We start from the raw sequence: 26,524 nt of genomic DNA on the forward strand, positions 1-26,524 counted from the left end.
ATTTGTCAGAGAGGATATGCAGTATAGTATAACCATTATTACAAGGTCGTTAGGTTTAATGTTACATTTTCTCTAAGTTCAAAGGAAAGTTTCCTAATTACAGAACTAAAATAAGATTATATAATAACATCATGTTCCACTCAACAAGCTTCCGTAAGAAGGATAATTGTCACTTAAGCAGAATTTTGAATATTTAAGTGCCAGAGACCTATAATGCTATTATTGTATAATTGTCCCTCGAAGAGCGTATTTTCAGAGATGCAAAATGTGATAATAGATTTAACTTGCTTTTTAAGGACCCTGACAAAATGTGTCAATCAAAAAATACGGCAATAGTACTTTACGATAACCTCTACTCTTCATTTAAAGAGGGGCGAAATATACAAGTGGGACATTCAAACTCATAGATCAAAGATAAACTGACAACGCCATGGCTAAAAAGAAAAAGACAAATAATAGTACACAAGACACAACATAGAACACTAAAGACTAAGCAACACGAACCCCCACCAAAATCTGGTGGTGATAGCAGGTGCTCTGGAAGGGTAAGCAGATCCTGCTCCACATATGGCACCTGTCGTGTTGCATCACACTAGAACAATAAACATCCAACTGACAAAATCAAAGTTAATCGGTATCTTTTTAATTTTTTTTTTAATTTTAAATTGATATATACTCATAAAAATAATAAAAGGACACACTTCAATATCTCACAGTAGACATGCTATATTGAGTCTCTGAGATCAATAGCATAGTCAGAGCACATGCTAACAATTCTTTTAGGTCAAAGATAAAAACAACAATGGGGCAGTGAAATCATGTGAAAGATTTATTATGAAACTTACCTACTTATATTAACAGATTAACAATGTTAAACATATTGGTCATGAAAATAAAGTTCTTTTTATACGGACATACTAGTAGATATAAGAAGATGTATTATGAGTGCCATAATAGATTAAAGTACGGCTCACAACAAAAAGCAAGCTGTAAAGTGGCACAAAATGATTAGTGATCAACAATATTCAAACAGGAAAAATAACTGTTTAATCTATTACAAAATGGATAAACAAGAAACACTGATGAACTATACTAACAAACGACAGCTACTGAACAACAGGTTCCTGACTTAAGACAGGTGCAAACAAATGCAGAGGGTTTAAACAGGCACCAAATTTCACCTTCATGTACATCTAACAAGAATATAGACAAAATTTAGTTGACTGATGACAAGAGAATTTTGATAAACTACTGATATAAGCTTAACATTGGTAAATGAACCATTTAAAAGGGTCAAAATCTACAATTCACTGCAGAACCAAATCTAAAACAGACACAAGTCTGTGGTTTACCCAAATAAAGTTTGAGTCTTGTCATGTAGTAACTGCATGAGAAACTATAATATAATCAGGAACATGCAGTTTATTCTAAGAAATATCATGTATCTCTACATGGTTCCTTTACATAATTCAATTCAAAAGAGACAGGTTTTGTGGTCGTAGATATTCATACTTGAATTTATGGTTTTGTCAAAAGTTTCATACAATCCTATAGGAATTTTGCACATTTAAAAACCATTAATTTAGGGTTCTCATTAACCTGCAAAATCACACATTCTCCACCAATAATAACAAATTCCTATTATGCAGACCTTTAGATAATTCTCAAGAAATAAATGAATCCATTCCTCTTTTTTCACTCACAAAGGAATGTTATCTATTCCTGTTTTTTCTCAAAGGTATGCTATCTATTCCTTTTTTCTCTCTCTCAAAGGAATGTTATCTATTCCTGTTTTTTCTCAAAGGTATGCTATCTATTCCTTTTTTTCTCCCAAAGGGATGCTAATTACCTAGTTTTGGTACTGAATATATAACTGGGTTCCAAATTCTTGTAACATTTTTACTAACGGCTTCATGTTGACTACTTTGACCTAAAATGGTTTACTTTTACAAATTGTGACTTGTCTCATTGGCACTCATACTACATCTTCTAATTTCTAATGATTACTAATATCTGAAATCTATGCTATTCAACCTTTATACTAGGTTAGGGTGTAATGAATGAAGCTTTTTCTGAGTCCGGTTGTTGTTTGTTGGTGTGGTTGGTAGGTGTTTTTGGTTTCTCATTTTTTATAGAGATTAGACCTTTGGTTTTCCTGTTTGAATTGGTTTAATTGATTCAATCTGCAGGCCCTTTGAAGCTTGCTGGTAGATGTGATCCAAGGCTCTGTCTAATGCTGTACTTTGTCCTATAATTGCAATATGACTTGGAAGGAGAGTGGTCTCACTGGCAGTCATACTGTTTCTTCTTATTTATATGCCTTCGAGGTTGGTTTCAATTTAGCATGTTGATCAATGACATAGATTGAAATGAAACATACACAATTATAAATTTTATTATTATGTACCAAACTTTTTCTCCTTCAGAGTAGGAGGTAATGATTCAGTCAATGTCAATGGTGTTCTCTCTACAGCCACTAACCAGTTATCCTTTATAGCCTCTAAATGTAACAAAAACTGAAAAGATACAAAACAAATTCATTGGTTCATTCTTTAACATGAGGTCATAATTAGCTATAAACAAAGTAAAAGTGTATAAGAATATTACTTTTAAAAGCATGTGTGATAATTAAAAACTTATTTTGACAAAATGAGACATAATTTTCTTTATAATGAGATTTATTAGCACATTAATCACAATGTAATGGTAGCAAGAATTATATACACAATATCAACAATCGACATTATACAATTTGGCACATACTAGTTCAGTTGGACCTTACCATTTATACAAATGACTGAACTCTTGAAACCCTATCCCTACTTGTCACAATCTAAAGAGGTCTGTACAATACCTAGCTAGACTACTCATCCATCAAACAGTTTGCAAAACTGATAAGGCCAATTAAAATTAATTGATAGATTTTCATCCCCGCCCGCCCCTCTGAAATCTTTCCGCCCCGATTTTTTTTATTTTTGAAAAAAAAAAACGATTTCCGGATTTTGTTAATTTCCGTTACCGGTAACCGTCGATGATTTTGTTTCATGTAAAACTTCCTTTCTCAAATTTCGGTTTTCGTATTTCTCGTATTCTTACTGAATGATTAAGTCCATATATTCTGCTGATCTATGATGACAACATCATTTCCCGAGAATAGAGATTGATTACGAGAAGGGCGTGAAATATTCGGGTTACAAGTTATACGATGTGTCCAAGAACGCAAATCGCCGTACGGTCACAAATGACACAAATGTTTGTGAGTAAAACCAGAGACATATACGTGTATATATGTCTCTGGTAAAACACCTTGGATTTATTTTATTTATGCAATGACTTTGTGTCAAGAAATCCAGTGGCGGATCCAGGGGGGGGGGGGGGTTCCGGGGGTGCGCACCCCCCCTTTATTTTTGCCGATCAATGCACTTGTATCGGGACATATGTTTTGCACCCCCCCTGCACCACCCCTTTGCCCTGGGTTAGCACCCCCCCTTTCGAAAATTCCTGCATCCGCCCCTGAAATCTGGCCTGTGAATGAAACCCAAAAGCGTTAGAATCGTGGAACACATTTGACTTGAATAAAGAAATTAACACAAGCATGAACTTTTTAGATTGTTGACCGTATAATTATATATTGAGTTAAAAAAAAACGACAAACATACGCATTTTTAATTTATTAATTATAGCAAGGTCTTAGATTTAGATTTAGCCTTAATTTCGTTTTTTGTAGAAATAGAGAAAACAACCTCTGTCCAATACCCACAATAGAGTCATTAAACAACTTTATGTTCTACATTGTAATTGTATTTGCATCTTGATGATATTAAGGACCAACCCTATTATTTAAACACTGTTTGAGTTTTCATTTTATGCTGTACTTTTCGTACTTTTGTTGAATACCAATGCATTTGCTTCATTTTATAAGAACAACAAAACATTGCTTAGAAAGCAAAATACATTTGATGTAGGTAATCCAACTGAAGAGAGCATTTCTCCACATTTCTGCTGTTTACTATAAATTAGGTTTCTAAAGCGGCAATTACATGTAGCACAGTTGTTGCCAATCAGAGATATATATTTATGAATTTGAAAAAAGCGGCACCAGCATATGGAGTATATGTGTCTCAATTGATACGTTACTTTAGAGATAGCTCAAAGTACGTTGGTTTTGTTGAACGAGGAATACTGCTTTCTCAAAAGTTGCTAAGACAGGGCTATGAATCAATCAAATTAAGGTCATCACTCAAGAAATTTTATGGTCGCCATCATGACAAAAGTGTGTCAGAAATCATATCTCAGTGATATTCTTCCTCAGTCATAACAATCTTTCATCATTACCGAACTGAACAAAGAAATAACATGACGGGTGCCGTATACGGTGCAGGAAATGCTTACCCTTCTGGAGCACCTGATTTCACTCCTGGTTTTTAGTGGAGTTCGTGTTGTTTCGTACTTCTTATTTGTAACCGTTGATGTAAATGTCTTTGGTTTTATAAGTCTTTGGTTACTCCTTGGTTTTGATTGTTATTGTCTTATACACGATACCTTATGGATGTATTATATATGCTTATTCGATTACAATTGCATATATGAATAACACATGACAAGAAGGTTTCATATGAAATAAAATTTAAAAAATAAAATCCTCCCACCCGCCCCATTTTTTTCAAAAATTTGGATGAAAATCTACTAATTAATTTTAGTTGGCCTAACAGTAACAAAGCCATTTTGCTTTGATACATATTCTTATGTCACAGAATAAATGTGATTTTTAAGGTGGTACCCAAAACTTTCACTAAAATTAATTTGGCTTGTTTAATTTTCATAAAATTTTAACAAAGTATTTACTTAGACCCTTTGACAAAAATATAAAAATTTCAAAAAATTTGAACCAAACAATTTATCAGAAAAATTACACTGGTTATAAAGCAGTTTGACAAACACTAATTTTGATCATTGAGAAGCTTAACATTCCCTTAACAACACAACGCAATTAAAACGTTTAGCTGATTTTACAGAGTTATCTCCCTGTAGTGTTAGGTACCACCTTAAATGTACATAATTCATATACTGATAATTTACCTTATATTTACTACTGATGTGAAATGCTGTGGATGATGGTATTTTATCCTGATGTTGCCATGCAGAATAACTGAACAAAGGAGCTTCTACTGGTGGAAATCTCTGTAATAATATTCATTGTATGCTTTTAATTACTTGATTTGGTATTTAAACCTTTTGATTGGAGGGTCACTAAAATAAGTCATAACATGCAACTGGCATAAAACATTATAAGCTTTGTATCTGAGGAATTGTGTACTAAAAATATCAATTAATTACAATATTCGTTGTGTGTTATGAATTACTTAGCTTCAAATATTCATTGCTGTTAAATATCAACAATAATTACAATGTTCATTTGTGTGTCGTTTGTTATCAATTACTTTAAATATTCAGTATGTGTTATTTTTACTTAGAATATTCATTGTGTTTTATTAATTACTAATAGTGTGTGTGTTAATAACTACTAAGAATATTCATTGCTGTTATGTATTACTTGAATATTCATATTTGTCTGTTACAAAATAAAATTTAGAATTGAATACTATTTCCTAGAGTATTCATATAGTGATAGTTGTAAATTAGAATATAATATATGTCAGTAGATAGGACACCCTATATAATTGCCATGTTCCATGAACTGCAAAATCTGGGCCGCAATCCTTGTTCGGCATACAATTAAAGATTCTCATTATAATGAACATGTGCAAGAGATTTCAAGTGGATCTGACCGTAACTTTTTGGCAAACTACTTAAAACCAAAAACTTTCATAATACATGAATTATATAATAGAGGAACAGACAGACTAAGGAATGCAAAGACCAGATATCATAGTGACCCTACTATCTTATAAAAGGCATATTTATTTTTGGTAATTTTTATTGTCATCACCAAAATGGAAGTATTTCCTTTCTAAAATGGAGGAGGACATTTGAAAAAAGAAAGACAGGGATGTGAACAATAACAGGTCACATATGGCCTTCGACAATGAGGTGATACCAACTATTTTTATATAAAGTTACTATGACAACCTACCTGTGATTTATCTAATACACACAACATCTGCTCATCATGAAATATAATTTTATTCTGGTCGTTTGGGTGCTGTTGTATGTTTATAATTTTACTATGCCTTGTCAGCCATTGTTTAGGGTACTTCAAACAAGTTTGTTTACACCATGTTGTATATTCTTCTGTTTCTAGGTTATATTCATAAATCTATAATGAACAAAAACATGGTAAATAACATTAAATATGGATTTTACAAAGGATCTGGAATTTAATGTACCGGTAAGAAATGAATGCTAAAAAAGTACAATTCATAAAAAAAGCAGAGGCTATATATATAGGTACAACAGATCAAAATGGCAATATTGTAGAACTGTAGTTCAATGTCTGCTATATATGATTAAACAAAAAAATATTGCATGTAATTAAAAAGTACAGATCCTATTGTTGGTGATGTAGAGATAGCCTGTGTTGGGATGTGATAAATATAAATATGAAGATGTGATATGAGTTCCAATGAAACAACTCTCTACCACAAAGTGTAAAAAGTAAACTTGAAATTATTGGTCAAAGTATGGCCTAAGACTATCTAATATCAAATTTTACAGCATTATAAATAAATTCATTGTAAAAAGGATGGAATCAGTTTTTCTTTTGAGTGTGAAAGATCTCTTCTTTTATATACAGCATGTTTTACAGTGACTTGACTGTTAGTGTTGCTATCCACCAATTGCAATTCATTCAAAATTTTGACCAAATTGCAATTTGTTTTATAAAATCAAATTGTTCAACTGGTCAGAATATTGAACAAGTTGTTCAGTCAAAATGTGAAAGTGCAAGGTGATAAAATAAAATATACTTACAATCCTATAAGACTTTAACTCCACTTTAATGATGTTATTACTAAATTTGTCTATCAATCTGTATAGTTATAGTATAGCCATTACCATACTAAAGGTAAAATGTTTTATTTTGAATTGCTATAAAAATGTCCAAACTAAGCTTTTATATAGTTTTTCTTTCGAAAAGGATTTTATATTTATAAGAATCATATATCATTTAAAATAATACATCATATATTCAGTAAAATACGTGTGAAATAACAATATGCTATTGATAAGTTTCCTTGGGGAGATAACCTAAAATACTATTCTTTTGAATAAAGACTTTTTGAAACCAAAAAAGATTATCTCCCCTTCCTACAAACATATTGCAATTTCACAAATATTTTACTGAATATGAAATGTTTTTATTCACATAATGTGTGATTTTTATGAATATAGAATACTTTTCGAAAGAAAAACTATATAAAAGCTTAGTTTGGACATTTTTATAGCAATTAAAAATAAAACAGTTCACCTTTAGTATGGTAATGGCTATAATATAACTATACAGATTGATAGACTGATTTAGTAATACCATCATTAAAGTGGAGTTAAAGTCTTATAGGATTGTAAGTATGTTTTATTTTATCACCTTGCACTTTCACGACTTGACTGTGGTTTTCTACAGCAGTTGGTTCAAATTTCTGACCAGTTGAACAATTTGGTTTAATAAAACAAATTGCAATTTGGTCAAAATTTTGAATGAATTGCAATTGGTGGATAGCAACACTTACAGTCAAGTCACTGTAATACCTTCCAACAATGTTTGTGTGGTAAGACATTGCACCATTAATGTGACCATAAAAAGGTTTGGAAGGTTGACATGCCATCAAATAAGCAAATTTTTAACACATTCCAATCTTCACTGATCTTTTGCAGAAAGTCACAAACTTTTCTTGTCTACAATAGGAAAAAGGAAGCCCATTCTTTTAAAGTTATTTCAAATATACTGTATTCCATTGTATGCTTTAGAAGAAAGTACCGACTTTCAATAGATTATATGTATTTTTTACAATACAGCTCAATTCAGATATTCGTCCAGTCTCTATTGGTTGAGGATGTTTACCTTTTGGTCTGCATATGCTATCAACAAATTACTTCCATCAGCATTAAAACACACAGCCGTTGCTTGGCAACGATATCTTGGTAATCTGCAGTGAATCTAAAAATAACAATGCAAAACAATTATCTAGCAGGGTAAAAATTGTTAAATACTTATTTTTTTCATATCTAATAAAAGGTTTATTAATATTACATAAATCAACACCATTTAAAAAAAAAGGGAAAAAAACACAACAAAATGTGTTAATTATAAATATTGGAAAGAAATATTCAAATCGAGATGATTAACATTGATCATAATACAATCTTTTTTGTATCTCAAAAAATACATGAGTTTCTTGCATATGTGATATACAAATTTATAGGTCAAAAGATTTTCTCTTTTCCATACCTGTTGTTTTGCTAAATTAAAGATGAGTATACTTCTAGTATGGTCAGCTAAGCACACCATTTTATCATCTGGACTTACACATAACAGATGGACAGAGTCTACATCATCTGTATATAAAATATAAGAGCTATTGCAATTTCATTTAAAGAATTTATATTTTTTCTTTCCCTTATCAACAATATCACTTACAAAACCCATAACTGGGGATTCATTACTGTAATTTCAGAAATTGTTGTGTGCATTTATTATTGCGATTTTTCAAGAATGGACAAAAATATATGAGTTCAATTATTACGATTTCATAAAATAAACTGCATACAGATCTATGTTTCAGTTATCAGAATCTTATTATTGCGATATCCATCCAATAGCATTATTCACAATAATAAAAACATGGCAATAATTTCTGAATCTACAGTATTGTTTCTGGGATACCACTTTATGTAGATTTCACAGGTTAAGGTAAACACAAATCTAAATGTTCAATGAAGTACACAATTACAATCAGTTTGAACGAAAACTTCAGTCAGTTTGTATGAAAACTTCAGTCAGTTTGTATGAAAACTTCAGTCAGTTTGGATGAAAATTTCAGTCAGTTTGGATGAAAACTTCAGTCAGTTTGGATGAAAACTTCAGTCAGTTTGGATGAAAACTTCAGTCAGTTTGTATGAAAACTTCAGTCAGTTTTTATGAAAATTGTCAATCAGTTTGTATGCAGACTTTGGCAACCAACCAACCAACCAACCAAAGGTCCTTGAAAATAAAACTTTTTCTCAAACATTGGTATCCATGAAAATAAATGAATAAACAGTACATTCTCTCAATTCCAAAATTACTCAAATTTGTTTCCAAAGCAATTATAATATAAATTGACAACTTCTTAGACAAATTAAAGTTGTGACATAATATGGGAAATCACTACATCTCTAAGTATTTATGATGTTTCTTTTCATTGCCAAATGTTCATGCAGCTCAACATGAAAATTCTTAATGTGACAAAAATTAATAATAACTCATAAGAAATACTGATTAATGGGGTCGGAGGGGTCCTGATCCCGAAATCCTGAGGTCCCGAATTTAAAAAAAAATAAATCCTGACATCCCAAAATTCAAAAAAAAAAGAATTCCTGTATTCCAAAAGAGTCATTCCGGAAATCCCAAGCTTAATAAACAACTGATTCTGACGTCCTGAAAAAGGTTCTGCTCCCCTCATGAATTCACAGGCTTTTAGACAATTTCCAGTGTAGATGTTACTAACCTGACAATGGTGGAATAGTTGCTGTAATAACTGCTTCACTGTCATCAAGACTGATGGCTTGTATTTCTGTACTGTCAGTCACAGTGATAAGGCTCCTCCCATCATGAGTAAACTGCATTCTGTGTGCTGGTGAAAGACTAGATTTGCTTTTAACCTTCTTTAATGTGACCTGTGGTGTCATTGCATATTGGTTATCCTGAAATATAAAAAGATAACAAATTAATTATATTTAGTTCACAGATTTTGTGTAAAATTCAAGAAGTTACTGTCATGTCTATTGTGCACTAGAGTATACTTTCTTTATAAACAGGGCCCTAACATGATCACTAGCTTGTCACTTATCCCCAGGTTTGTACTTCGATGAGCAAAAAGATAGGTGCCACCTGTGGGGCAATGTTTTCTTACCTTTCCAGAGCACCTGAAATCTCCATCAATTTTTGGTGGGGTTTCTGTTGCTCAGTGTTTAGTTTTTCTTTGTTTTATTCATTGTACTGTTTTTTGTATGTTGGTCTTATTCTTTTTTTTATCATGGCTTTGTTAGTATATCATGAATTAATGAGTTTGAATCTTTTGCCTCTCTCTGGTCTATGTGGAGGTTTTAAGTTCAAACCTACCTGAGGCAAGATGCATTCAACTCTGATCTTAATTGACAAGTAGTGCTTGCCAATGTTCCATGATTCTCCACCAAATAAAACTGACTGCCATGATAAAGGAAAGGGTGGTGAAAGTGGTATTTAACACTAAAAATTAATCATTTATTAACAATAACACACCATTGATAATGAGTATATTTTGACTGTATCTTGATCACTATAAGCCAGATATTCAGCAGTTTTATTAATGGCACAGCACACAATCCTTTCACTATCCTTGGTCTTCAGTTGTAACAATTTGATTGGTTTTGACATCAATGGTAATATTTCTCCACTTTTATCTGTAAAACAAAAGGGAAATTTCTATTTATTATACTTATCTACTGTGGATTCATTATTATTCATTGGGGGATACCAATTTTAATGGAGTTTATTGGTACAGGTGATCCACCAAGTCAAATACTCAACTAATGACGAAGGAGTAGGCCCATATATTTCCGCAAATTAAAAAGTTATCACACATATTCATACATTTGTCGACACTAAATTAAGGTACAAGGTATTGAGAAAATAAAAACAAATTTTACATTGAAAGAGTTACCATGGCAACAAACCATGACTAAATTTGCATATTTTGAAAAAAATCTAGATTTTCCATGTTTTTCATCTAATTCTAAGTATGTTTTAGTTTGAAAAAGTATGAGTTTACCCAAGAAACAACTTTATATTTAGTGAAATTATGTCAATAGTTATGATAAAGCTTCTCTGAAATTATTTTGTTGTTTCTTGGCTGCGAAGGATGTTTCAACAATGGAAATAACGATGGAAAACTACATAAAAACTACATAAATTCTGCATTTTTCAGTGTTTTCATGAAAGAAATCGGTACTTATTATGACTCAATTGTGACGTCATCATATAAAAATCTTTATGTTTTTTATTTATATTTACCTTATTCATTTCCAAACATAATGTGCCTCTTTGAAACAGTTATCAAAAAAATTTGTTTTCTTGGGCCAAAACCGGACCTTATTGCCCTTACTCCTTTACTATCACTAAGCACTCAGGAAATATGGGGTAATGTTAGGTTTAAATAAAAGAAACAATTTCTACTTATGAATAAGAGTCTTTGGTATCTCTTCTAGTTGCAGTATTATGATGTCTGGTCAATGAAGTATTATAATCAATATCTACCTGAATTTTTAGTGGTGTGTCCAAGTTTCCAAACTTCTAAGTAATTTGCATATTGTAACATGACAACTTTGGCCTCTGATGCAACTTTGACCATGGAATACTATAAAACAATAAAACAAACAATTTAGACTTTACAACAAACAAATGTACTATAGTGTTAAAAATAATGCTGACTTTTATTACCTTAGTCTTCTCAAAGAGGGAATACCATTTAAAAGATTTTTGGGTTTTATATACTGAGTGCCAATGAAAACGCAACACTTGGTTTTTCAAGAATAAAATTTATACTAGAAATGATAATCTTTCAAAATAAATTGTTCTTGAAAATTAACAATTTTAACAATAGATCGATATCAAACAAAAACTGTTTCCTTGTCATCTTTCGTGCGCAATAGGTAAACGAAACATCCAATGTCGAATCATCAACTCACAGTCCTAACACAAATGTTACAGCCCCGTGGTGCAGTGCAATCTCCACAGTGCCGTGGAGTTGATCATCCCGGACGTTTAATGTGATCCCGAGGAATTTTATTCCACTTGTCCAGCAAAGCAAACTCAAGCTGACTTTATGATATTGGTGGTGGTTTTCATCGTCTAAACCATGATAAATCTGATGCAAAACTTGCTCGATTGGACCAAAATCCGGCGAAAAGCAAGACTTTTGGCCAAGGCGCGTGCCAAATGTCTATGTAACCACCACTAATGTTTTTTGGTACATAATGAATGTTTTTTTGGTCTACAGAATTCGATGTTTACACCAGACCGCCGTTTAGATGTCACTAAGGAAAGACTGTGGTGCTCTTTAACAATTTCCGCGCAAATGGTGCCTTACCGAAATTTCTCCAAAGGTTCTACCGTGACCACCATTGAACTCTCGTGACCTTTGAACAGCCATCAGAGTCGATATCGGATATGTTAAAGACCAAATGTATCGGTCTTGCTGACCGTTTCTTGCTTTTTGTATCCCGGGATGTGGCTAATCATAAAATGATTCATTTTGGTTGAATTTGTGGATGATTTGGGTTATTGTAGAGGCTACAACTTCAGTCTTCTCGTAATTGTATACTGTGAAAGGCTTCATTGGATCATGCCCAAAACTGCATGTCGCTGGTTGTCAGAAAGTCCTGGCATTTACTCAGATGTTTATTGCAGTTTGTTAAGAATAAGGGCGGGAAAATTCATGACATTAGCCAAGGTTTAAATGACAAAATCGTGAAAATAGTGGGTATGTTGAAAAGCGGTGAACTCGGTTTATGTCCTTTTAAAATAACCCATACTTCGCATTTGTTCCAAAATCACTCAACCGTAAAATTGTCGACAATTGTCTTAAAAGTCATTTTCAACTAACTATACAAAGTTCTAATATAAATAAAATAAAAATTATAAGATTTTTTTGAAAAACAAAAGTGTTGCGTTTTCATTGGCACTCAGTATATATAGGTAGCATATACGGTAGTTTTGACTGATTCATTATTATTCGTTGGATACCAACTATCATGGGTTTCGTGGGTACAAAAGAACCAGAAATTAAAATGTTCAATGAAATACAAATTAGTTGAAGCAAGACTTTGGCAGAACCACAAAATTGGTACCCACGAAAATAAATGAATTCACAGTAGTTGGTCTTACTTTCTGTTATTTTTCAGTCACAGTCATATTGTTACATTGAGAAAACTCTTCACAAGAGACCAAATGACAGAGAAATTAACAACTATAGGTCACCATACCGCCTTTATACGATAGAGATCATATTGACTTATTGTCTCAAGAGAAGTACTACTATAAAATCAAACTATTATGTACTTTTTAATATTTGGCAGGAAAGCATGAGGTTCTTCTATAAATAGTTATTGTGCTAAGTATTTCTCAAGTTATGGAATATCTCAAGTAAAACCATATATAGTGAACCTATAACTGAAAATTTCTATATATGAGTACAATTCTGAATTAAAATGGATTCTATTTTTGTACCAATTTATCAAACAAAGTAGACATGGTTTATGTTCTTTCTACTTTATATTTTAACTGTTGAAAAAATTGACAAAGAAATACAGACAATCCATTAACTTACACTTGGAAATCCTGGATATTTCCGCCTATGTTTAATACCCTTTGTTTCCTTTGCCATGGCAACAACCAAGTTTGTATCAACACCTAAAACATACAGAAAAATATTCATCTCATGTAATGGGAACATTAAGAATCTATGATACACAATTTGCTACAAATGTTGGCCTAAGTAACTAATCAGAAAAAAGTTGTAATTTGAAAAATAAACTATTGCTAGTGATATAATAACAACTAACGCATATGATTCAAAAACATTTGTAAATAGCTTATATTTTTGAAGAATTATAAGTCTTTTGCCTTTTATGTGTGAAAAAGGGAAAGTACGTTCTTTTAATTTTCATAGCCTGGTGAAAAAAGAAAAAAATAACACTGCATCTCAAATTTTTGAGACAGATGTGTATTTTCTATGTGAAAAGTATGAGATCTTAGATAGATGTCAGAAAAGACAGCACAAAAGCAACACACAAAAAAAAGAAGGCAAGAAATTTAGCTGTCAGTATTTAGTGTCAAACAATATCAATGAGTCTATAGTATATGTCAAGCTCTACCGGTAAATCAAGTCTCAACCAGCTGTTACAGCTGTAATCATAATGCTAGCAAGTTATAGGTTTGGTTTGCTTGCTTGCTTTATTTGTATTAAAGTTTGCTCAAGCATTGTAATTAATATTGACATCTGCAAAAAATACAATGAGGTACAGTTAAACCTGTATATAGGTAAATTTGATTGTTTGATAATATCCAATTAAATTTAAATATAATGAACTCCGCCTACTTTCTTACCTCCAGAAACAATTTTATCTCCTGCCACGACCAGATCTCTGACATCATGAGTATGGAAGTGATAAACATCTGACTTGACCCATAACTTCCAATCACTCTCAACGTTAGCTGGGGTATACTCAAATGCTACAATGGAGGGGTCTACACCAGAAGTATACACCTTGTTCTCTTCCTGAAAAATTAGCAAATCTTTCGATTGTTTAAACACTACATTTTTTTTTTAAATTCCTTTGGTTTTTGAAAAAAAAAGTCAAAATATAAATGAAATTAGGCTGGAACTTATACAAGGTACTGATATGCTACAAAGTCTAACTTGTAATCACTCAAAATTACATCGGTTTTGCTCAAAGTTTGAAGGTTTGTGACCTACAGTTCTTACATCTACTACATATGAACTTAGATGGATAGCACTCTCATTGGTAATCTTACTACATCTCTTCATTTTTTTCTCAATCTTGTTATATTCATCACAAGTCCAAAGTAACATTGATTTAAATTCATTCAGTTGTTTTGAATCAGCTATATACAGTTTTAAATCCCTTTTGTATTTGGAATTGAATTTTGAAAATTAAATGTTAGAATATTAAGGATTCAATCTTTTTCTTAAAAATCTAGAGCAACAATAAAGTAGTTACCTCATTCAGCGTTAAACATAGAACATCTGCTTTGTGACTCTGGTATGTCTAAAAATAAAAATAAAAATAAATACAACTTTTTAGCATGATTCAAGGAAAATTATACATTACAATATTTCCGGCATTAATAACTGTGAAAACTCTCATGAAAAATGTGTGTGAATTACCATTTAAATTCCATGGGAGATAACTCTATTTCTTACAATAAATTTTGTTTACTTATGAAATCACTGCACTTAAATCAAAACTTTATCAGTCTCTTTACAGACTTCGGGAAGATTGTCCTACCTCTGGGTCCTGACTACCATGTAGAACCATTTTATTTTTTAATTTACCAACAAACCCCTGCATTCAGTTGGTCCTATGCCTGACAAAAAAGTCAAAGTTTGTAGAAATCATGACCATGCTACACATGTCTTACCTTTATAAGTGTTCCTTGCTTTCCATTCCAAAAAGAGGTCTTTCCCCGGGAATCTCCACTGATTATTGTGAAGTCACTACAATACAAAATTACATTCTATCACACTCCAAATTTTAATACTGCATTGAATATTTATTATGACAAATTTGATAATCCTAACATACTAGAATTATAATTGTTAAAACCATTACTGTAACACAGTGAAATTTTGGGCAATTTCGCTGTAAGAATTGAAACATGGAAATTTCAAGGATTTATAATTATACATGTCAACAACAAACATATTTATAAGAAGCATATTCATTAAAGTCTTGAGTGGTCTTAAAGCAAAATTTTTAGTTTTATAAAAGATTCCTGTTTTTATCATTTTTGTTTAATAAAACTAATATTTCGAGTAAAAACAATTCATTTGACCATGTATATAGCTACAGTATGTATTCTCTTGAACGAATGCAAAGCAAGGCAAAAACTCTGATGTTCTGCTACTCATACCTTGTAACAGCCACACACCACACAATGGTTTCTTTATTTCTCTCTTGTCTGCCTAGTGTTAGTCTCTGTATAGCGTGGCCTGAGTTAATACTCCAAATCCTTATATTATCTACACCCCCTGTCACTATTAAATCTTCTGTTGGATGCCAGGCTATACTTAATATTCTACCTAGAAAAAACAAGATGGACCAATAGTTATCTATATCCCTGCAACTTTTTAAAATATGTGCTAAAGTAAGCATTATATAGAGCTCACTTGTAAACAGTAATCCATTTTTGGACAATTCATCTAATTGATTATTTAAAAGTATGTATTTTTTAAAACAAAATAAAACCAAGAATTTGACATAATTTTCTTTAATATACAATTGCATTAGGTACACTTCTCATCTTATTGAATTTTTATTTTTTATGAAATCTTATTTAGAAAACTAAGAATCTGTGATTTGACAGGGGGAGATAATGTCTGGGAAACTGTATGTCCTTATTCAAGGGGAGATTATTAAAATGTACTGCAATGCTAACAATTTCTGCATTGTTATGTGAAATATCAAGAAAACAAGTACAAGCAGCACTGTTTTCTTTTACAGGTTTTCCAGAATTTTTTAACAGCTAGTCTCTATCTACTATATAAAGTAATCAATAGTGTGTATTTTGTTAATGATTTTTTTTTAATGTATAGTGACTTATTTTACCTAAATGGCCATTATACACATATTTGTGTACAAAATGGATGTGAAAAGTAGTCATAGTATTAAATATAAACAACACTTGTAATACCCGGTAGATACATATCGAAATAAATGGGGTATTTTACACCTTTTTTTATGCTGTAACAAAGTTCAATTTTATAAATAGACATCACCAGAATTGTGATGGTCAAGATTGGTTCCAACTGGCTTAGCAACCTCATGGATTTTTTTAAAAACTTTCTTTTTATCAAATATAAGTTAATTAAATTCTTTACAGAGCACCTGAGTTTGTTCCCTCTTCTTGGTTGGGTTATTTAGTTTTCTGTGAAGTGTTTTATGGATTGCTGTTTGTATTTTTGCAATTTTTGTTGTTTTGTAAGTTTTGTCTGTTTTTCTTTGTTTTATGGTTTTTGGTTTCACCCTGATATCTTTCCCTTTATTTTACATGTGGAACTTTGATTCCGTATCATTTAGAGTTAATTCAATACCCTCCTGTTTATCAAATGCCAGATGGTGATACATTAAAGAATCTTCCTGTGTACTAAATATTTACCCTCCTGTTTGTCAAATGCCTGATAATACATTAAAGAATCGTCCTGTGTACTAATATAAATACATACCTTCCTGTTTTAAATGACTGATGATACATTAAAGAATCTTCCTGTGTACTTAATATTTACTCTCCTGTTTATCAAATGCCTGATGATACATTAAAGAATCTTCCTGTGTACTAAATATTTACCCTCCTGTTTGTCAAATGCCTGATGATACATTAAAGAATCGTCCTGTGTATTAAATACATACCCTCCTGTTTATCAAATGCCTGATGATACATTACAGAATCGTCCTGTGTATGAAATACATACCCTCCTGTTTATCAAATGCCTGATGATACATTAAAGAATCTCCCTGTGTACTAAATATTTACCCTCCTGTTTGTCAAATGCCTGATGATACATTAAAGAATCGTCCTGTGTATTAAATACATACCCTCCTGTTTATCAAATGCCTGATGATACATTAAAGAATCGTCCTGTGTACTAAATACATACCCTCCTGTTTATCAAATGCCTGATGATACATTAAAGAATTGTCCTGTGTACCATACCCTCCTGTTTATCAAATGCCTGATGATACATTAAAGAATCTTCCTGTGTACTAAATACATACCCTCCTGTTTATCAAATGCCTGATGATACATTAAAGAATCGTCCTGTGTACTGAACACAACAACACATCCATCCTCTGTTCCTGCCTGTCAATAAAATGAATTAATTTTTAAAACAAAACATTCTCTTTGGTCGGGTTGTTACATTCCCCATTTCCATTCTCAATTTTTTTATTTAATATTTTATAAACCAACTGCATAATCAAATTTCTCAATGTATGCAAAATTAGGCCACACTTTAAATTATTTAGGTTTGCCCAAACCCTACCCAAAGGTAGAGAAAGTGGGTGGGTAGGTAGGTAGGCATTTTTTTCTGCAAAGATACATGTAGCTTGAAGTGTCCGATGCTATGAGTCTTCATGTCTACATTGTATCTGATTAAAAAAAAATAATATCAGGACAATAAATGATTTTGAGTAGGCAACTCTTTTCTGAGTAGATCAAGTTAGAAACAGACTTATTCTTTTTCATGGCATAAGATATTTAGGAATATTTACAACAAAAAATAAAATAGTTCAGGAAAAATCATGAAAGTATTGAAGATGAAAATTGGAATTCTGCACATAAATAAATACTCTTACAATTGTGTGACAATAGGCACATCACTCATAAAAGAGTAACAAACATACTGGGGTGAATCAATAAGAGGTCTATCCTTTTTGTGATTATAATGTAACTCATTGAAGGTAAAGTGGTATGATGACCAGTTTAATAGTTCAAAACATAACAGTTATCATCCCAATATAAATTAAAAGGCTTGAAGCATTACAAATATTTATACCTCATCAACTGCAGCAATATTTGTACATGTTGTGTTTATACCCGTCTTTAAATATACATAGATAAATAAGGTTTTAGGTGTCCTATAGCTAAGATAATCAAAGTGCTGGATAGCACCTGTGGAAAGTTTGCAACTGTATATGAGTATTATTTCAAATAGGTTATTGACGTGTATTATTTTAAATATGTATTTTAAATCACTGTTTTGATTTTTTTAACTAAACCATTGTCTCGCCAGCAATTTCCAAAAATCACTTTTTATGCCCCATTTATGGGCATTATGTTTTCTGGTCTGTGCGTCCCTTCGTCCGTCCGTCCTTCCGTCAGTTCGTCTGTCCCATTCAGGTTAAAGTTTTTGGTCAAGGTAGCTTTTGATGAAGTTGAAGTCCAATGAATTTGAAACTTAGTACACACTAGAACACACCCGTGATATCGCGGGTCTGTGACTGAATTAAAGTATATAACTATGCCTACGCCTTATTTTAGTATTGGGATTGCCATCTGATAAAGTCATGCCGATTATAAGATGCACAGTGTTCTCTGCTTTCAAAATCTGTTTGTTTGAACCCGTCGACCTGGAACTTATATCAATTATTGGTAATATTAATTGAAAACAAAAGGTCCTGGAATGGAGTATTTTTTAATCAACAGCATTGTCCTATATTTATTAATTTAGTTATAAATAATGTTGAATTCTTTGATTCGCTGTTTTATGCCATGCCCGCTAACAAATTGAAAACTGTACCTATACGCCTTATTTTAAGTCCAGATTTTTAGTACTCGTATTGTCATCTTAGAAAGTCTTACTGCTTAAAATACTACAATAGGGAACAATTTGACAATGATTGAATTTAGTAGTGTCAACCCTGTGACTATATGACCCGTGTACATGGCAAAATCCGAAATACACTGTTTGGTGGTGCGCCTGTCCGATGAGAAACGTACCGATAAGTAATAGGTAACAGGTGAATATTAATTATGTGGAAGAGTGCTGTAATTTTTTTAAATCAACACCATTGTCCTATATTGGATATATATAAAATTGAATTCTTTGATTTGTCGTTTTTTAACCCATGACGGCTGATAAATTGGACCTCGTCATTTTAGTATTATAGTTGTTCCCTATGATATAATCTTTCTAATTTTAATGCCAAATTAGAGTTTTTACTCCATTTTCACGGTCCACTGAACATAGAAAATGATAGTGCAGATGGGGCATGCATGTACTGGGGACACATTCTTATATATCTATACCTTTAAATCTAAAGACCGTTTTTATGTTTATGTTTTATATATAAAGGTATATATACTTGATAGGGTATACTGAAAATTTCACCCCTTTACATCTAGAATGGTAAAAGTGACGCCAACAAAATTCAAACTTGACTTGTGTTTTGTGGTTGCATATAAGTTTCATAAAATTTGGTTCAGGCAAACTAAAGTAAGAGAACAGAAATCAATTTTGGGATGTATGGACGTACGTACAAGTAAGGGACGTACATACTTACAGAAAAAAACAAGGATAAAACTCAATATGGTGGGGGCATAACAACAGTAGTATGACCTCAGGAATAAAAAAGTTTATATACACTAGATTCATACAATGTTGATCTGAGGTGCTTATAACCCTGTAACACATTTTAGTTGCTGCTGCGTAATTGCCCTTGAGGCAATGACATTTGAGATTTTTGTTTTAAGCCATTTATTTAATCATTGCCTCTGTGGGGACACATTATTAATTATAGGTCAATCTTAAAAAATCATACTGCCCCAGGAATAAAGTGAGGATAAAAAGTTCTGGATCCGCCACTGCATTGTTAAGCACTAAGAAAGTCATTTTGCTAGTACATGGACAAATGTTATTAAATCATTTTAATAATTTCTACAGCACTTGTCTTTAGCTTGATCTCGGTCTTGATACACTGAACTATAACATTCTTAGAAGTAGTTGATGACTCAGTTGCTTTTAAATTATATGGATGCTATGATACTAATTGTCATTAAGACAATGTTTTTTCTGTTGTCAGTTTGATCCACTTGAACATGCTGAACGAGTAAAGGTCCTTATATCCACATTGGAATGTGAAACACTAGTACTTAACGAATTAAAAGTTTTCAAATGATTTTTGGCATCAAAACTTTCAGATCGATGTCAGTTTGACAAAAACAATGCACTTTTCTATTTATTTCTATAAGCCGGTATTTACCTTTAATCGTCCTTGGCGTGAGACATAAGCCATATAATTATTGATTATTTTATATTCTATCACCTGTGTATTTTTAAAATAAATCAAACTATTATCACTTGTCAATTATCCGACAATTTTGTCAAAAATCAACTTGTTCTCGTATACCGGACTCTTTCGATGCACTCGGGCTTTTACTTATTCAATAATAAACAGTTGTAAATATCGTACATAGTAAAAAATAGTGCGGGAAAATGTTCATTCATGAAATATTCATGAATGAAACGCTGTCTCGCGTAGATTTCTTTGATTTTCTCTTCAGCCAATGGCCGATCCGCAAAGTAGTGTTTGTGATACTTATTTTCAATATGAAGCTAAATTCATCTGAATTGTCGTTGAACATTCATTCCTTTTTTATTCAAGCTGTAATCTTTTCAAAAGAGTAGCAACTCAAAGTATCCAAGAATCAGAAGTCGAACACTAGTACTACATTATCTTGGAGCAGAACATTGGGATAGTCTGTCTCCCCGGAAGTTGAGGCCGACGCCTAAGGAAAGTAGCAATAGCAAGCTATAGCAAACTTTCCAAAAATATTTACAAATATGTTATCTTTTCGAACTATTCTAAACTTACAGCTAACAACTGTTGAGTGGCACATTTACATAAACACCATATTGGTCCAGCATTGGAAGGAGCCAGTTCCTGTGGAAAGAATAATATCAGAAATTTCTATTATGACATTAATTTTCAAAACAGTAAAAAGCAAAATGAAACTTGCAAGAATTCATTAGATAACTTTAAATCACAAATAAAAAGTTTAAAAAAAAAACCAGATTTTATTTTATTTTCTTTACAAGCATACAGCATAATATCACTGCATGGCATATATCTGGATCACCTTGCTAGATATAATAAATATCAACAAGTATTTTAAGTTGATACAATATATAGCACAAGTATCATTTGAAGGTATGAGTATAAAACTAAAATGTACCTTTGGTTTCAGTTTCTTTAAATCATATTCTGTCACATTACCATCTAATCCTGCAGAGAATAACCTTGAGCCCTGCCAGCAGATGGCTTCAACTGACCTTGACTCACTACCGGGAATCATCTAAAAATAATTGAGCATGAAATTAATTCAAATTTGCAAGTATTTAATATCAACACAAGTACATTTAATGCACATATACAATAACAAAATTTGACATTTAACTTGAAATTTGAAAAACACATTGTTCAACCTACAATTAGGTTTTGCACTCTACCTATTCCTTCTGTTATTCACTATTTTCTAGTTGTGTTTTTGACTTGATATCCTAAATGGAGTCAACCCTGTGATGTTTACTTAAAGACACTTAAGGAATTCTCAGATACCTAAATTACTAATAAGTGCTGGCTGTCTTATCTATATATGACATTTATGTGTTTGTGTTATATCATAAGTTAGTGATGACATTTAAGTGCATTAAAAATGATGCCCCATCATATCTTACTAACAAGTTTCATTATGTTTCAGACAGAAATCCATACCCCTCGAGAAACGCTGTTCAAGGAAACCTCATACTCCCTAAACCAAAAACAGAATTGTTCAAAAAATCTTTTATGTATTCTGGACCATTCTTGTGGAATAATTTACCAATACCGTTAAGAAATATTACAAATGTTAATTCTTTCAAATACAAAATAACAGATCATTTATTGAAATCAACCTAGCTGTATCAATAATATTAAAAACTGATCATGTCATCATGTTTATTTTTTTTCATTTTTTTTTTTTCATCACATTTTATTAAGTTGTATTAAACATTATTATCATACTTGACTTTTTATACTAATGTATGCAATGTATATGTTTGCATTTTGTTTGATTTCTCATGATGAGGGCCTCAGGGAAGATTAGTTATATAGCTAACTGTGTAACCCTCTTAAAATAAAGTATTGTTGTTGTTTTTGTTGTTGTTTACCTTCTCCTGATACCAATCATCTCCAATGCTCCAGATCTCTATTGATGCATCAGATCTAAACAAAAACAAAACCAAAGAAGGGAAAATAGTAATTTGATGTATGTACGTGCTATGCTAAAACTTAATGCTGTAAAACACATTCAATACCCCTTTTTATGTAATTAATTAAGATACTTTGTCTTTTCTTGATAGTGATATTTAGTATTGCATCAGCACACATGATATATAACTACTGTGAATGTTTCATTTAAAATTGTTCTTCTCATTTTCCTTCAACAAGAATATTACAATCTACAACTATTAAGTTTTGCTTATTGCAATATTAATCTTGTTGCATTTTTCACATTGTTACACACATTAAATACATGAAATAATTTCTAGACAAACTTGAAATCAGTCAAATTCTAAGTAGGTCTGTGTTAAGCATGTTGAGTGGCCTCTAACAATATTACCAAATTTTATATGATTTGATTGAGGCTTACTGAAGTAAGCAAAAAGAAACCAATTTTCCGAACATACATATATAGGTATATGTATGTACTGAAATACAACTTTATGTTCCCATCCCCTATTGGCTAGAGCTTAAAATTTTTATTGTTTAATTACATGCAATTCAGTTTATTTTTAGAATCAGAATAAAAATATAAAGGTTTACATTAACTTACCTTGACACAGCCACTCGGTTTAATTCTTTATTATAATCTATACAATGTATGGCAAGCGGTTGGTAATTAAAAAATCTTATGTGATGTACTCTAAATTCACCCATTTCTTATAGATCTACAAAAAAAAAGTTTATACATTACTTACACATTCGCTTAAATATATCAGTTAAATATCGGTACCTTGAATGATTTTATTTTATTTTATTTTATTTACATAAATCTGGATTTACTTATTAGAAGTTTCGGATTCGGATGCTGACTTCATATAAGTGATTTGGACTTTCAAGCGCCAACTGATTTAGTTTTTGACGAGATCTATCCCTGTTATTGTTAAGGCACGCAAACATGCCTGGACGGGCCATTGCACGACCCTGTGCGTTCATGGGACGCTTCATGACAACACTAGCTGAGTCTTGTTATCATCATAATCCTCTCAAAAGGAAACTAAAACATGCTTCTATTCAATATTTTTACCGGAAATTTACTTTCGTTTTAATTCATTGCTAAGTGTTATGCTAAGTCCCTAGAAGTACGAAAAGAATAATGACGACATGGCTAACGCTAATTGGATAAAGGCAGAGAAGATCGAAATGTTTTCCTCACCACGTGTACCGTACCTTTAAGCAACGGAACATTTCAACAGGGACCCTTTCAACAATCTATTTTTAGAACGAAAGGACATTTCCGATTTTTAATATTACAAAAATAGATTTACACAACGACTATGTAAAAGATAAGGGTAAATAACCCACATGATATCGACTAAAAGCGTTAAGAACTCATGGTTTTGACAAATTATTGGGTTAATTTTTCTTTGCATGAATTGGGTTTTAGAACTCTGCAATGGGCAATTGCATTGGGTTTTCAATTATTTTTATTGCGTGATCATGCATATACGTAGCTTATCAAGAGCTCTGTTGATAAGAAAAAACATTACCTGATGATAGCGTTTCTTTGTTTACATTGAAGATGACGTCATAACTTAAATAACGTCACAACTAAAATCTTTTGAAGTTGAAATACATGAATGTTTGAATAAAAATTTAATTCATACAGACTTCGTCCCCATTCACCATGTTCACAGTTAAATTTTATGCCTGCCTCATAGTAATTTTTCGTAAACAATATCAATTTTTTGCATTTAATCTTATTGATTTAATAATTGTTCTTTATTTCAAATCCACCAATTTTAACAGTCTTCTATCGGCTGATTTGTTTGACGAAATCTATTATTTACATGTACATGTACCGAATGCTGATTCACTACATGACACAATAAGCTGTCAATCATTTCAAAAAATCAATAATCGTGCTATCGGGGCATTGAAATCTTAACAGATCGATCAGTTTCCAGTCCTGTTACTGTTAGTATATTATGGGGACGAAGTCCCCAATAACAGTAGAAAATTCAATAAAAAAAAAAATTTGGGATAATTTCCCGAATTTTTCATTGTACTAATGAACTCAAAATCGTTCAATTTTTTTTATGTCATGTTTTGAAATCCCGGACATGCGCAGAAATGTACAATGTACTTTCTTTTTCCGGTCTCGTTTGTATGAAACTTTGAGTAAAATATATATTTATCAGTCTAGTATAAAATAGGAAGGAACGCGCAATACCAATTTCATTTTTAATAATTCCTTGATATGAAAAAACGTTACCTGATGATAGCGTTTCTTTGTTTACATTGCATATGACGTCATAATTTAAATAACGTCACAACTAAAATCCCTAACAACAGAACCAAAATCGGAAACGTTTCGGTATTTCCGTTTCTTTTTTTTTCAACAAATATTTACATTTAATCGTCCCCATTTACAGGTAATGCCTGCCTCATATTAGTTCAAGGTACAATCAATACTAAAATAAATTTTGGTGTCTGAATAAAAAAATATTTACATATTCACAAATGATTTACAAACTGACGAAGATGCCTAAATATAATGACTTTGGTACTACTTTTTAACTGATAATGTATGTGCATGTAAAAAATCACATTTTTACATGTTTAGATAAAAAGTAAAACTATATTAAAAACATTGTCCCTAGCACTAGGCCTAGTAAACAGACATATTTTTTGCTATGGTCTGTCAAACAACACCACTTCGGCACTTGTTATTTACAAACTTTACCTATGGAAAGGGAAACCTTGACCATCAAATATGATAAAATAAATCAGGTGTGGACAGTGCTAAAGATTGTAAACAATTATCGCATGTTTTCAAATGGGCGCAGCCATGTTGATCTATTCTAAATGCAGGACTGGATCTCGGATAAGGACAACGTTTATATTCCGCGTTACCAAAATTTGGAAAACAATTGTGAAGGATTTTCTTATTATGGGACTATAAAATCAATGCATTAACCCCAGGTTTAGACTACTTTCTCATTTATTTTCAAATAAAGCATATTGCGTTTGATAATGACATCTAGTCAAATCGGCACTTGGTTAAATTGGCATCTGGTCAAATCGGCACCTGATATACAAATGCACTTTTCTCATGATTTTTTCCCCCTATATAACTTTGTGTTATATAAAAGTATAAATTTCTATATGTAATTTCTCTATACCTTGTCAAAATGATGGTTTATTGAAAATAAAAGATATGTAGGAATTTTTTCTGAGACGAGTGCCTGTGCTGGTAGGTAAACGGACAGAAAGTCACAGGACTAAAAGTCACAGGACATAAAGTCACAAATTTGATAGGACAAAAAGTCACAGGACAAAACGTCACAAATAATTTGTTGACAATTGATTGGATATATTGGAAAAATATCTTGAAATATTTACTTTTTAATACAAATATTCATATTAAAGTTTAGGAAATGTGTCATTATGATTGAAAAAATAAGATTTATTTAATTTTAATCATGCAAAGGATATATTTCTTAGTACATTTTTTTTTCTATTAACAGTGATCATCTTTGATAATTTAAAAAAATATATAAATTTTGTTTACAAAGTTGGTTTATATGCAATAGTTTAAGAAAAATACAAAAATGTTTTTGTGAAAATACAAGCATTATTTTCTTTTTTTCTTTTTTAAAGAAAATAATGCGGAGAAAAAAATGAGTTGTGACTTTTTGTTCTGTGACTATTTGTCCGTGACTTTTTGTCTGTTACATTTTGTCCAGTGACTTTCTGTCCTACATTTGTTAGTATAATAGTCCAAGGTATTTTACAAAAAAAAAAGAATAAAATAAAGAAGCCGGGGTTG

The 26,524-nt window shown here is 31.6% G+C and overlaps 1 protein-coding gene across 2 annotated transcripts; it reads right to left on the bottom strand.

Annotated features, from left to right (window-relative positions):
• Positions 1-2,379: 2,379 nt before the first annotated feature.
• On the bottom strand, positions 2,380-25,568 carry LOC139524737 (U3 small nucleolar RNA-associated protein 4 homolog). Of its 2 annotated transcripts, XM_071319788.1 has the most exons (19): positions 25,439-25,568; positions 23,306-23,420; positions 22,641-22,695; positions 21,668-21,787; positions 21,307-21,375; positions 17,710-17,794; positions 15,848-16,016; positions 15,356-15,431; positions 14,935-14,982; positions 14,300-14,471; positions 13,521-13,603; positions 11,450-11,549; positions 10,436-10,596; positions 9,663-9,858; positions 8,405-8,511; positions 8,018-8,113; positions 6,095-6,277; positions 5,080-5,181; positions 2,380-2,516 (listed from the first exon to the last, which is right to left on the bottom strand). In XM_071319788.1, the coding sequence occupies exons 2-19, from the start codon at positions 23,407-23,409 to the stop codon at positions 2,400-2,402; spliced, it is 2,043 nt and encodes a 680-aa protein (XP_071175889.1). In that variant the 5' UTR covers positions 23,410-23,420; positions 25,439-25,568; the 3' UTR covers positions 2,380-2,399. The 2 variants fall into 2 exon arrangements, with proteins under 2 accessions (XP_071175889.1, XP_071175890.1); XM_071319789.1 differs by lacking the exons at positions 17,710-17,794; positions 21,307-21,375; positions 21,668-21,787; ... (1 more) ...; positions 23,306-23,420; positions 25,439-25,568 and adding an exon at positions 17,530-17,603.
• Positions 25,569-26,524: the final 956 nt, after the last annotated feature.

The sequence above is a fragment of the Mytilus edulis genome, chromosome 5, assembly GCF_963676685.1.
Source record: "Mytilus edulis chromosome 5, xbMytEdul2.2, whole genome shotgun sequence".
NCBI classification, from domain to species: domain Eukaryota; kingdom Metazoa; phylum Mollusca; class Bivalvia; order Mytilida; family Mytilidae; genus Mytilus; species Mytilus edulis.

Excerpts from the sequence above, each read along its gene's own strand:
- LOC139524737 (XM_071319788.1), bottom strand. The coding sequence starts at position 23,409 with ATGGGTGAATTTAGAGTACATCACATAAGATTTTTTAATTACCAACCG. Across the intron at positions 5,182-6,094 it reads GTGTATTAGATAAATCACAG|AGATTTCCACCAGTAGAAGC; the intron begins GTAGGTTGTCAT and ends ATATTATTACAG. Across the intron at positions 2,517-5,079 it reads ACATCAGTAGTAAATATAAG|TTTTTGTTACATTTAGAGGC; the intron begins GTAAATTATCAG and ends GTATCTTTTCAG.